This window comes from Beta vulgaris, chromosome 9 (assembly GCF_026745355.1).
Source record: "Beta vulgaris subsp. vulgaris cultivar EL10 chromosome 9, EL10.2, whole genome shotgun sequence".
NCBI lineage: Eukaryota > Viridiplantae > Streptophyta > Magnoliopsida > Caryophyllales > Amaranthaceae > Beta > Beta vulgaris.
This window is the reverse complement of record NC_079210.1, coordinates 53,929,298-53,941,832: the sequence shown is the minus strand read 5'-3', so window position 1 is coordinate 53,941,832 and position 12,535 is coordinate 53,929,298. Positions and strand designations below refer to the sequence as shown.

Genomic DNA, 12,535 nt, shown 5'->3' with positions numbered 1-12,535 from the left:
TATTGTAAAGATTACTTTTACTAAATGGAAATTCAATCGTTAGATATTTCCATGATGCATGAACATGTGTGTTTGCGATTTATAGCAAGTTGAAAAACTTTTCAACATTACCCTATAAATGGGAGGAGGATTGTTGGAACATTTATAGGGTAATGGGTTTGAAACTCATAAGGGTATGTACTAGAAGAGGAGGAGGTCTAGTATGCAAAAGGCTAGAGTGCATCAAGTGGCAAAACGCATTGATAAACCAAGGGAGACAGAAGACTGGCCGCGAGTCGCGACCCGTCGCGAGTCGCGACCAGTGGCCCGTCGCGAGTCGCGACAGGCGTCGCGGGTCGCGACCAGCGCCTCGCGACTCGCGAGCTTCTTCGCGAGTCGCGAGGCGTGTCTTCTGCCTTGGAATGCGAAAAGTTGCCTCGACGGTTTTATATCCGTTGTGATGCTTTGTTGATCATTTTAATGACTTTTAAGGTCCTTTAATCAGTAGATTAAAGACCTTTGATGAGTGATTAAAATGGGGGTTATGTGATTAACCTCTCTAGTCAATGTGATTAAGATGGGGGTTATGTGATTAACCTCCCTAGTCAATGAAAGGTTTATATTCCTATATAAACCTTGGGATTCCTATGAGTGAAGGGTTAGAAGAAAAAATCAGATTTTCTATACTCTCAAACACTTCTTGCTTTGCTTAAGAGAAACCTTGCAATCTTCTCTTGAGTGTTCTTCACAAACACAAAAACACAAGTTCTTGTTTGATTCACTTAGAAGATCATCTAAGTGGATTGTTTTCTCCATTGTATCTCATTAGTTATTTCGTGTTAACCCGGTGATCCTAGAGGGGCGAAATTAAACTAATAGGAAAGCGTAGTTTCCGTGCCTTGGAGTGGATATCCGGTTCTCTCATTGATCACAAACCATAACAATTAATAGAGATATATCACAAGTTTCCTTTCGATCTTTTTAAATATTTAGACAATGACATTGCAAAGAAATGTTAATAGCTTTCCTACTATAAAATCCTACCATATCTTGCACAATTTCCCAAGATCAACTTCACATAACTATCTCTTTTGATCCATTCAAAACACCAACAAGAATGAATTTTCTCAAAGCTAAACCTACAACATTCTTATGCTTCATCATTGTAACCCTAGCTTTTGTACAAACATGCCTTGCACAAAATTTTCCACAAGATTACCTTGATGCACATAACACTGCTAGGGCGGCAGTGGGCGTCGAAAACATAGTTTGGAACGACACATTGGCGGCCTATGCGCAGCTCTACGCCAACAGCCAGGCACACAACTGCGACCTCGAAATCGAACCATCCCATGGGCCTTACGGAGAGAACCTCGCCGTAAGTAACAGTGCTATCTTCAGTGGCGTAGATGCAGTAGAACTATGGTTGAGTGAGAAAGTTAATTATAATTATAGTTCTAATACTTGTGCAATTGGTACAAAATGTTTCACTTATACCCAAGTGGTTTGGCGTGCCTCACTTCATGTTGGATGTGCTAGGGTTCAATGCTTTAATGGATGGGTTTTAGTTGTTTGCAGCTATAGTCCACCAGGGAATATAGTTGGCCAGAGGCCATTCTGAGCATAATATGATTTACATGATCTATGATATCTTAAAATAAAGAGGGTGGTGAATGTTTTTGTGTGCTTTTTCTTGTATATTTTTCCCTTTTCTGTTTGGCAATGTTGTTGTTTTGTGTTTTGTTGAATGAATTCTTAAATATGATGTGTAAAGTTCATTGGATAAAAACTTGATAAGTTTGCATATATCTATATTATGTATGAGTATTCCTCTTTTCTTTTGGCTATATATGTTGCTCAAATCTTCTTATATATTATGGTTTTAATGTTTGGTAGCCAATCAAGGTAAAAGAAAACATTTTTTTTTTCCATAAATACATTGCTTAAAATGAAAATTAGTTGTCAATTGATGACAAAAGTTTGCATTAATTTCTATTATACTCCCTCCGTTTCCTTTTAATTTACTCACTTCATTTTGTGGGAGAACCAAAGAGGAAGTACAAAAGTATGAGAGAGAAACTGAAAAGGTGAAGAGAGAAACTGAAAAGTGAAAGAGAGAAACAAAAAAGTGGGTTAAAATATTAAAAAGTGAATGACATGGGTGGAAAAAGAGGAGAAAGTAGATGTGATATGTTACCAAAAATAGAAAAAACAATAGTGTATAGATTAAAAAGAAACGAACTAAAAAGGAAAGTATGTAGATTAAAAAGAAACGAAGGGAGTATAAGCCAAGGGGGGAACAATTGTGTCCTCTCAATTTACACATGCACCCCTCCACAACAACTCATTAAACTCATAAACTTGCTAAAAATAATTCAATCATATCTCTATTAAACCCAATAACTCATATTAATTATTATTATTATTATTATTATTATTATTATTATTATTATTATTATTATTATTATTATTATTATTATTATTATTATTATTATTATTATTATTATTATTATTATTCTCACATGTTTCAGGAAATTTTAAGTTAATCATTTTTTTTCTCACTTAAAGAATAAATTGACCAACTTTTTGCTACAAGTTAACATATACTCCCTCCGTTTCCTAAAGATCTTCCCTCTTTCCGTTTAAGGGTGTTTTCAAAAGATCTTCCCTCTTTTGCTTTATTCCTTATTTGGCAAAACAAAATTTCCCTATTTACCCTCTCATGTCAATATCATATGGCCCACCATTACATTATTAATTCAATTTTACTCCCTTTCTCTCTCCTACTTTAACCCGACCCCTCTTTATTTGTTTATTTATCTTAACCCCTTTCTCTCTCTCCTACTTTAGTCACACCATGCCCCACACAACTTGATTTTCCTTGGTATCTGTAGGAACAGTAAGTGGGAAGATCTTTAGGAAACGAGGGAGTAATTCTTAGTTGATGTATTTTTCATTGATTCTCGCAAAATTAAGTTATCTAATTTTTACGTTTAAGAAAATACATTATTGTTTAGCTAATGTTTTTTTCATTTAAAGTTTACAATAACAGATTTTCACCAGGTACACCTGAGATTTTATGAAATTCATGAGAAACCCTTGCGATATCAAAAAATTCATTAGGTACCCCTTAAGTTTGCATATAATGTACCAGACACCCTCAATATTTCACTAGTATTGATTTTATTAACTTAAATAACTTGAAATCACTTAAATTTCAATTTAACTCCCCTATAACCCGCACTGTGCCAAGTACCTCTTAGATAATTTTGTCTGCTTTTGAAAGACCATGTTGGGTATAATGTGAAATATTAGGGAAATTATGATAGAAATCAAACGATTTTGGGTCATTAAGTTAACGAAATCCACACTGCTACTAAGTTCTTATTGAGGGTATCTAGCTAGTATATTATATCCAATCCTAAACGGTACTTGATGAATTTTTGAAACGGAAGAAGTAATTTTTTTATTTTATAAAACCCCAAAGATACTTGGTAAAAACTTTGTTACAATAAACACTGACTCGTCTTTACAGTGACATCAACATTTTACATTCTTACTTGTATAACATAGTTTTCACTTTTTTCTTTTGTTTTGGGGTTTCTTTTCCCCTCTTTCGCATTAAAAAAAAAAACATAGTTTTCACTTTTCACGATACCTGTTGATCTTTAAATATATGTTAATGAAGACTTAAGAAATAAATGACTCTTTGTTTTTTTTACTTATTGTTCCACCTGGACTTTTCATCATATTTGTCCAACATTAACCTATGGTTGTTATCTTAAGTTTTGTATTCGTAAAGTTTATAATAGTACATCAAATAAAACTTTATAATAATCTCATTTATCATAATATTTTATTTTATATATTAGTAAAAGTATATATAATTGTTTATGTTTTTGCCTTAGCGAAACAAATCAATGTTGGGACGTCGACAACCAGATTAAATCGAACATATGAAAAAGTAAGGGGAATTAAAAAGAAGTGACACAAGGAGATGGTGATGCGGAAAAATTCCAATGAAAATGGGTAAAAAATCGCGGGTGGAGATGAGTCCACCAATCCACTATATGTAACTTACATTTAGAGTGAACGACGGTCAATTCACCCTATTATGATGAAATAAGTACAAGAGTTAAGTAGAAATGTAAATGATAACAATTTAGAACTTGAAATGCTAATTGATATAAACAGTTGTTGAGTATGGATGTTGTTGTGCGTATGTGTTAGAGATATATTAGGATACTAAAGATATGATAAATATCTTTAGGATATATTAGTAGTTAGGATATTAATTATCTTAGGAAAATATTATCTTATGATTTATTTCAGATAAATATTAAGAATAATATATCTTCTGGAGATGGTTTCCCGGATAGGAGTTTCTATGTACTCCTATATATATTGTAATCATCGTTCATTATTGAACACACCTTAATAAAATCATATTATAATCCTCTCCTCATAAACTTGTCATGGTATCAGAGCCAATTGAGATCTTGGGTCAAAACTCTAAATGTTGTTCTCTCCTGCCGGTGGGTTAGAATTTTAAGCCCACCGGCCGGATATATTCTCATAAAGTTGAGATTTTTTTCCCTACTGATGGATAGGGTTTCATGAGGTTTTATTTTAGCCCACTACCGTTCCGATCAAACCTAAAATTGAAAAACAGACGATTCAAAGAGAGGTCTTGAATCGCGGGAGGGAAACAGAAGAAAAGTGATAGAAATAGAACAATGTTTTTCGTGGATTGATATATATGTGATAAGAGGTTCGAAAAGAATGGCGTCCCTCCTATACTTAATGGGTTCAAAAAGAATGGCGTTCCCGTTTTGCTGAAATATTTGGTGAGATCGAAAAGAATGACGTTCTCATCAAGAAAAAAAAAATATTTGCAGGTTCGAAAAGAATGGCATCCCTGTTTGACTGACGATTGATGGATTTAAAAAGATTGACGTTTTCATCATCAAGACAAAGAAAATTACGGGTTCGAGAAGAATGGCGTTCCGATTTATTGAAATATTTGGTGAGTTCGAAAAGAATTGGCGTCTCATAAAAAAAAAAAGAAAAAATTTGGCGGGTTCGAAAAGAATGGCGTTCCCAACAATATATCTATTTAATTTGATTTGACTTAATTTTTTGTTTCTCCAATCGCAACGTTCGTATTACTGCCGTTGCGATTGCGGGAGGGTGTTAGAGATATATTAGGATACTAAAGATATGATAAATATCTTTAGGATATATTAGTAGTTAGGATATTAATTATCTTAGGGAAATATTATCTTATGATTTATTTCAGATAAATATTAAGAATAATATATCTTTTGGAGATGGTTTCCCGGATAGGAGTTTCTATGTATTACTATATATATTGTAATCATTGTTCATTATTGAACGCACCTTAAACCTGTCAGTATGAGTATTGTGAATAGCTTGTAAACATTTCTTTTTGGCCTCAAAGTCCTTATATACTGCTTCGCCTTCGACTTACGTCCCAAGAATTTCAGAAGTATTTAGCTGAAAGCCTGAAATCTCGACATGATTCTCCTGTTTTTTTGGCACATTCCTTGAACATTTGAATTAACTGAAGGTGCAGGGACTCAGTCTAGTCCATTAACCATTGACTGGGTCTTAACCTCATGTCACAACTCACAACCGCTTCCGTCAACCTGAAAATTTAGCCATAACAATAATCAACATGAAATAATATATGAATTGTGAAAAAAAACTGGAGCAAGTAAACCAATGAATGCAATACAAAAGTGCATATATAACTTTTTTTCTGAGTGGAAGTACATATATACTTCATACCTCATTAGAGTTATTACCACAATAAACTCACAAACACGCCGTTTGACTAAATAATCACAAACAAGTTGTAAGTCTTTTAGTCGTTTGCTTGTTTTCCTGATATTGTCCAAACTTACATGATCGCGAAGAAAAGTCTGCCTTTAAAAGCCACCATTACCAATAAATTCTACAAAAATTATTAAAAGAGACACATTTAATTTTACTATAAAAGTAAACCTAGTCATTAAATGAATTAAACTAGTCTCTAGAAAGATTAACTTACTCACTATTGGGTTAATTCTCTTTTTAATATTGGACTTACCATTGCCTAATTTTAATTTAAAAGTAGATGATCTTTTACAAGATAAACTCTAAATTCTAAGCGCTTCCCCTATAAAACCCCCCAATATGCTGCATTATTTTTCACAAATAACTTATCAACTCTTGATTAGATAAGCAACACTAACCCCCCAAAAAATGAATCTTACCAAAAACTTTGCTCCATTTCTATGTTTCTTTTTCGCAACCCTAGCCCTTTTTCATATGTGCCATGCACAAAATTCACCACAAGATTATGTTAATGCCCACAATGCTGCTAGGGCTGCCGTGGGTGTTGGAAACATACAATGGGATGACCAAGTGGCAGCCTTCGCCCAACAATATGCTAACCAAAGGAAGGCCGATTGCGCCCTTCGACATTCCGGTGGCGGTGGACGCTACGGAGAGAATATCGCTGCTGGTCCAGCAGGTGTGTTCTTGACTGGCGCGTCTGCGGTGAAGTTGTGGGTTGATGAGAAGGCTTTTTATAACTATAATAGCAATACTTGTGCTTCTGGTAAGGTTTGTGGACATTATACTCAAGTGGTTTGGCGTAATTCAAATCGTCTCGGATGTGCTAGGGTTCAATGTAACAATGGAGGGATTTTTGTGACTTGCAACTATAGTCCACCAGGAAATTATAATAACCAAAAACCTTATTAAACGTGGTTTTGGAAAAATGGTGACTCAAGTTACTTGGAAGCTTGGAAGGACAATTAATATAACTCCTTAATATCAAACTTTTCATCATGTTTGTTAAATAAATTGTATGAGCATTTGGTAAATTTATCTTATATAGGTACGGGCGTGAAATGAATCTCATACCATATACCTTGTTATGCTTGTTGACAGATATAAAAATAAATAAAGTGTACCCAAGTTTTATAGTTTCTTATTTGAATCGTAGTCATGTGCTATAGTGTATCATATCATCCTTGCATATTGATTTATCATATCATGATCAACTCTTCAACTTAGCACTAAATTTTTATATATCCACAAATAAATCATTTTATATATTCCATCTATTTAGCATTATATATTCAAACTGAAAGTATCAATGATTTTCCTGTATAGGTAACGTAACACAAAAAATATTCTATACTAAATGGTGATCATTTTGTGTTACATTATGTGTACAATAATTTATTATACAATCACAGTAATTTTTTGCCGTAAATGAGTGACCCATTTCAATTTAAAAGGACCCATTTTGACTAAAAGAAACTTGGTCTGTCTATAAATATATATATATTGTACATCCAGTGCACAAAATACTCATTATATTCAAAATTTGATGTTGTAATTCATGTTGGATAATTTAGAGTATTTGGTTGATTAAATTCATGTAACGTATAACTTTAATTACTTGGTTATGGTGTCATTGTTCAAGTTACGATAAGTATGCACGCAAGTTGTTTATGGTATAGTAAACAATGAAGTAACCGTAAGGGCAGTGGCAGACTAATGCGCACGACTCGCAACGACTGTCACGGCTCACGACAAACGAGAGAAGCACGAGGTTGGGCAGAGACATGGTCGCGACTCGCGACCACTATCGCGGCTCGCGACAGGCTCGCTCGCGACTCGCGAGTGCTGTCGCGGCTCGCGACAGGCTACTGCTTCCTCGTGTTTTTGTGCGCTATGAGCGATTTTTGACGGTTTCTCTTGTTTTGCGTGTATAAGAGTGGCATTTCACCACAAATGAAAGTGAGTTCTTATATTATTCTCTCCAAAAAAGCACTCTCTCTAAAGTATCTCTTTACATTGATCATCAAACAAAATTCACATAAAACTTGTTCTCATTTTGACAAGATTCATACGAGTGTGACTCTTGTTGTTTTTCTTTGTATCTCGAAAGTGAATTCCGTGCAACTCGTGCTTCGTATAGGGTCGGAATATTGCCTTTGAGAAAGTGTCCCAACACGCCTAGAAGATTCATCATTCACATAGTAATCATCTTTGTTACCCTTTTGATATTTCTGACAATTCACTCTTTTTCTTTTAAGGAAGTCAAAGGTTACATTTATTTTTAATTTAAGGAATGCCACCCAAAATCTGTTGTAGATCATAAATGGAAAGAAACCAAATCTAACAAACCAAATAAGAATCTCCATGAATTAAATGAATGATTTAATACTTTTGGCACATTTATTTTTAATTTTGTAATCGAACAATTTTTCACGATTTTATCTGTCGTTTCATCAATTATTCTTCCATTTCCTCAACAGGCTGCAGACGAGAATCAGGGGCGGTTCTTGGCCCATGCTATATAGGCGACGGAATAGGACCCCAAAAATGGAGGGGCCCCGAAATATCTTATATGTATTAAATGTTTAAAAGAAAAACAAAAAAAAAAAGCATTTGGATCAATGGTAAAAGGGTAAGGGCTGGGCAAGAGGGGCGCGAGTTCGATTCTAAGTAGGAGCAATTTTTTTTACGTTTTTGCTCTTTCAATTATGACTGCTGACTCATCACCTATTCACAGTAATTAATACTTACCATCACGCGTGGTTTTTTACTTTTTTTTCTTTGGCTGCTTCATATCCCCAATTCCCCATTAATGGCTACTCTCTTCTCTCTCCTCCTAACTCTCTCTCATTAATTTTACTCATACTCCTATATCTTTTGTTTGCAATTTTCCAATAAAATTTACTCTTAAACTTCAATTCAACAAATTTTGCCGGAGAAGTTCAAGAGATGGGTGGTTTTAAATTGATGTACAATGTGTTGATGCATAATGTATTGATGTACAATGTGTTGCTGGTGATTTTCTTTAGATTATTTTAATATGATGTAATTAGATATTATTTTCAATATAGAATTATTTTTTTAAATTGAGAATCTAATATCTTTTATAAACGAAATATGAAGGGCCCAATTTTAAAAGAGCGTATAGGGCCCTGCTATGTTTGCCCCGCCCCTGAGACGAATGATTGATCACCAATGTTTTATACTATGTTCCTTTTGGTAATATTTAGTTGCAATTTGAAGGGGTCAAATACAGATCCTTATGGGATGGTTTTAAAATTTGGGGATGAATTTTATAAAGCCTTTTTGTAAATTCCGGTACTTATTCCCTCCGTTTCAAAATATAAGGCATTCACACTTTACGAAAATTTAATTTAACCACGAATATCTCTCATAATATGATAAATAAAAATTATAAAAAATATATCATTTGATTCGTATTGAAAAATTCTATAATAACATTATTTTTTAAAATTTTCTATTAGCATATATTGAGAACAATTAACGGTCAAAGTTCGAGCTCGAACATTGTACGTGCCTTATATTTTGAAACAGGGAGTATATATCTGGGTTGAATATTAGAGGTGAAAGGAGAAGCAATAATTGTTTAATTTTTATTTCATGAGTATAATATATTTCCGAATCAACAACAACTAGGCAAAGTAACGATCATCGGCTGACGGCTCACAAGTTATTTATTTTCATTTAATATGTAATTGTACATTTAAAGACATGCGTTGTGGATTTATACAATTTTGAATTGTGATTTTATGCTTTTATGAATTACGAATTTATAATTATAGATGTGTCATAGTTTAGTTATTTTCTAATTTGTGATTTTCTAGCAATTTTCTTTTTCATGAATTTGTGACATGAATTTGTGACTTGTAAGGTTTCTTTTTCAGTTTTATATATTTGATTAGTGAAGTCTTGTTTAATTTTGTCATGAATAGAAAACGAGAGATAATAATTTCCAAAGCTTTTTTCTATAAAGGACCCCTAAAGAAAATGGTGAGAATCAATCCATCTCAAAATCTAGAGAATTATATAGCGCGTGTTCGACAACAATAGTTGTTGTGATAGCTTTTATCTGTGAGAGTAGCTGTTAGCTGTTAGTGGTTGGTGTGTAGTTGTTCGTTGTCCAAGTAGCGTTATAAAATAATAATGTTCGGTAAAAGAAGTTGTTAAAGTAGTTGTTTAAGAATAACTAGTTAAAAACTCAAACAAAACTTTAACATATAATTTATACACCACTAAACGCTACCCAAAAGCTACAAATTGTAGCTTTTTACAAACACTACCAAAACAATACTTGTACCACTAAAAGCTACTTACACCACTACCTTGCCAAACACTATATTTTTTCTAACAAGTGTTTTGATCGAATCAAGACACTAAAAATTACTTAAAAAACTTGTGCCGAACACGCCTATAACTTGTTCGTTTTTCTTCACATTCAATACTATCGGTCTATCCCATAATCCGCCACAGACGTATTAATAATATACTGTTTAGAGTTTAGACAATAAGATGCTCTTATTAACTCACTTTTACCAATCAACAATGTTACTCCTTCTTGGCAGTGTTGATTGGTCTCTTTACATTGATTTCATACGGGTTTTTTAAAATTGATTATGTATATGGTGAAACCTTTTGGGAAAAGTAAGTGCAACTTTCAAAGATATTATAGTGCGCTCTATAATAACGAAGTACGACCCTTTGGCTAAGTTTTAGGTCTAGATCCTACCCAGGAAAAAAAGTATTAGGCCTACATCACTACTGACTATTTTTTTAAAGCTTGGAAATTTCATACAGGTACTGTACGTGGTCTATTACGCTTGTATGGTTTACAATAATCTTGCACACTTATTACTCGCGAGAAAATACTACAAACACTTGAGTAATCCATTTATGATACATAGAGATTATATGACCAATGTATGGACCTTGTTCACAAAACTTACTTTTATCCTAAATATATATAACTTAATTTACCGAACTGATCTTACTTTTACTACTAAATTAAATTTATCTTGACTGATTCTCAAATAATTTCTCTTATAAAACTTTTACTGATCAAAACTTACTTTTATTAAACTGGACTTATTTTTGATGAATTGAACATCTTTAATTTTACTAAATATGAAATATTCTCCAACTTATTTTTTCTAAACGTATTTGAACTTTTTGGAACTTTTCAAAATTTAATGGTTTAAAGGGTTAGAAATTATTATAACTTATTTAAACTTATTTATAACCCTAAACTTATTTTTTCTTAGGTGAAGATCTGAATGCATACTTAAACTAGACTCAATTATATATATATGCCACAGATAATACCATGCATGAAATTACACGACTTTACAAATTAAGCCAGTTGAAAATTTAACATGAACAACATCTTTTTTTGGGTTAAGGGGATAATAAGCAACAGCACTTTGTGATTTGTCATACCTGGTACTAATTATTTCTATGAACAATCACATAAAACGTGGCCACAAGAATGAATTACTTATCTTGACTAATGTATTAATCGGTTTGGATCATTATGAAGTCTTGGTCATATTGGAAGTTTGCATTTATTCTAGATGCGTGCCAAACTTATGGTCTGAAATATACTACTGCCCTAAACAGAATTCTAGACGGTTTAATTCCCATTGAGAACTCCTATCTTAAGCACACATAAATTTTCCAAGGAGTACTAGAACATTTGGATAGATGATATGTAGAATTTTTAGAGCAGAATTTTTTTTTTAGAAATTAAAAAGACTATATTTTTATATATTTTTTATACATAAATAAATAAACAAAAAAACCTTAATTTAAATAGACATACAAAACACTACTAATAACATTTTAATTATGAGCTACTAAAGAGAGAAATTAAAAACATGTCCACTACGTAGTCCACTACTTGCTATCTCACTAAATAGACCATTATGTAGACCACTACTTATTAACTTACTAATTAATTAATAATTAGTCCTAACTATTAGGAAATTATTTAATTAATTTTGAAACATAATCCAACACGATAAACTCTTGTCGTCGTTTGCTTATTTTCCTAATGCTTACTGGCCAAACTTACACTATGAATAGTCTACCTCTAAAGCCACCTTTGAATAGAATTTTCAAGCAATTTCCCCATATAAATACTGTATACCTCCCGCAGTATTTTTCATCAACTCTTGAATACATAAGTAAAAAACAAAAGTATTATAATAGGTCTTTTTCAACAAAAAAAATTTTATTAGTTTTTTCACAACAAAATGGCTATTTTAATAGGTTTCTCCCAACAAAAAGTTCTATATTCAAAGTGAAAATGTGTATGATTGTTCTATATGTTTATTATCTGACAACTAGGTTTACTTTATGTTAACAAAACTAATTAAATTTTCATAATCAAACCCGTATACGTATAGTATTTATTTAATAAGTTTGAAGATTGATCTAATAAAATAAACAAAAATCTTCAATGGCAAAACTATAGATCCAAAAATTGATCAGATTTGATAATTATATGGCACATTTTGAAGAATTATACAGTTTCCCACATCCGTTGCTCCATCAATTCCTGTACGTACAAACTCAACAAAGTGACAAACTACAGAAGAATGTTTGATAACCAATATTGCAGAAGAGCATCACAAATCAGAATGTAACGAGATGTACATAGTTTCTGGCACGTGGGTGAGGA

At 32.7% G+C, this 12,535-nt stretch overlaps 2 protein-coding genes across 2 annotated transcripts; both read left to right on the top strand.

The window, feature by feature from the left end:
• Positions 1-1,096: 1,096 nt before the first annotated feature.
• LOC104905068 (pathogenesis-related protein 1C) lies at positions 1,097-1,600 on the top strand. The gene has a single exon (XM_010693511.2). It carries the CDS (start codon positions 1,097-1,099, stop codon positions 1,598-1,600), a length of 504 nt encoding a protein of 167 aa, XP_010691813.2.
• Positions 1,601-6,193: 4,593 nt separating this feature from the next.
• On the top strand, positions 6,194-6,982 carry LOC104904829 (pathogenesis-related protein 1A). Its single transcript, XM_010693223.4, has one exon. It carries the CDS (start codon positions 6,247-6,249, stop codon positions 6,748-6,750), a length of 504 nt encoding a protein of 167 aa, XP_010691525.2. The 5' UTR covers positions 6,194-6,246; the 3' UTR covers positions 6,751-6,982.
• Positions 6,983-12,535: the final 5,553 nt, after the last annotated feature.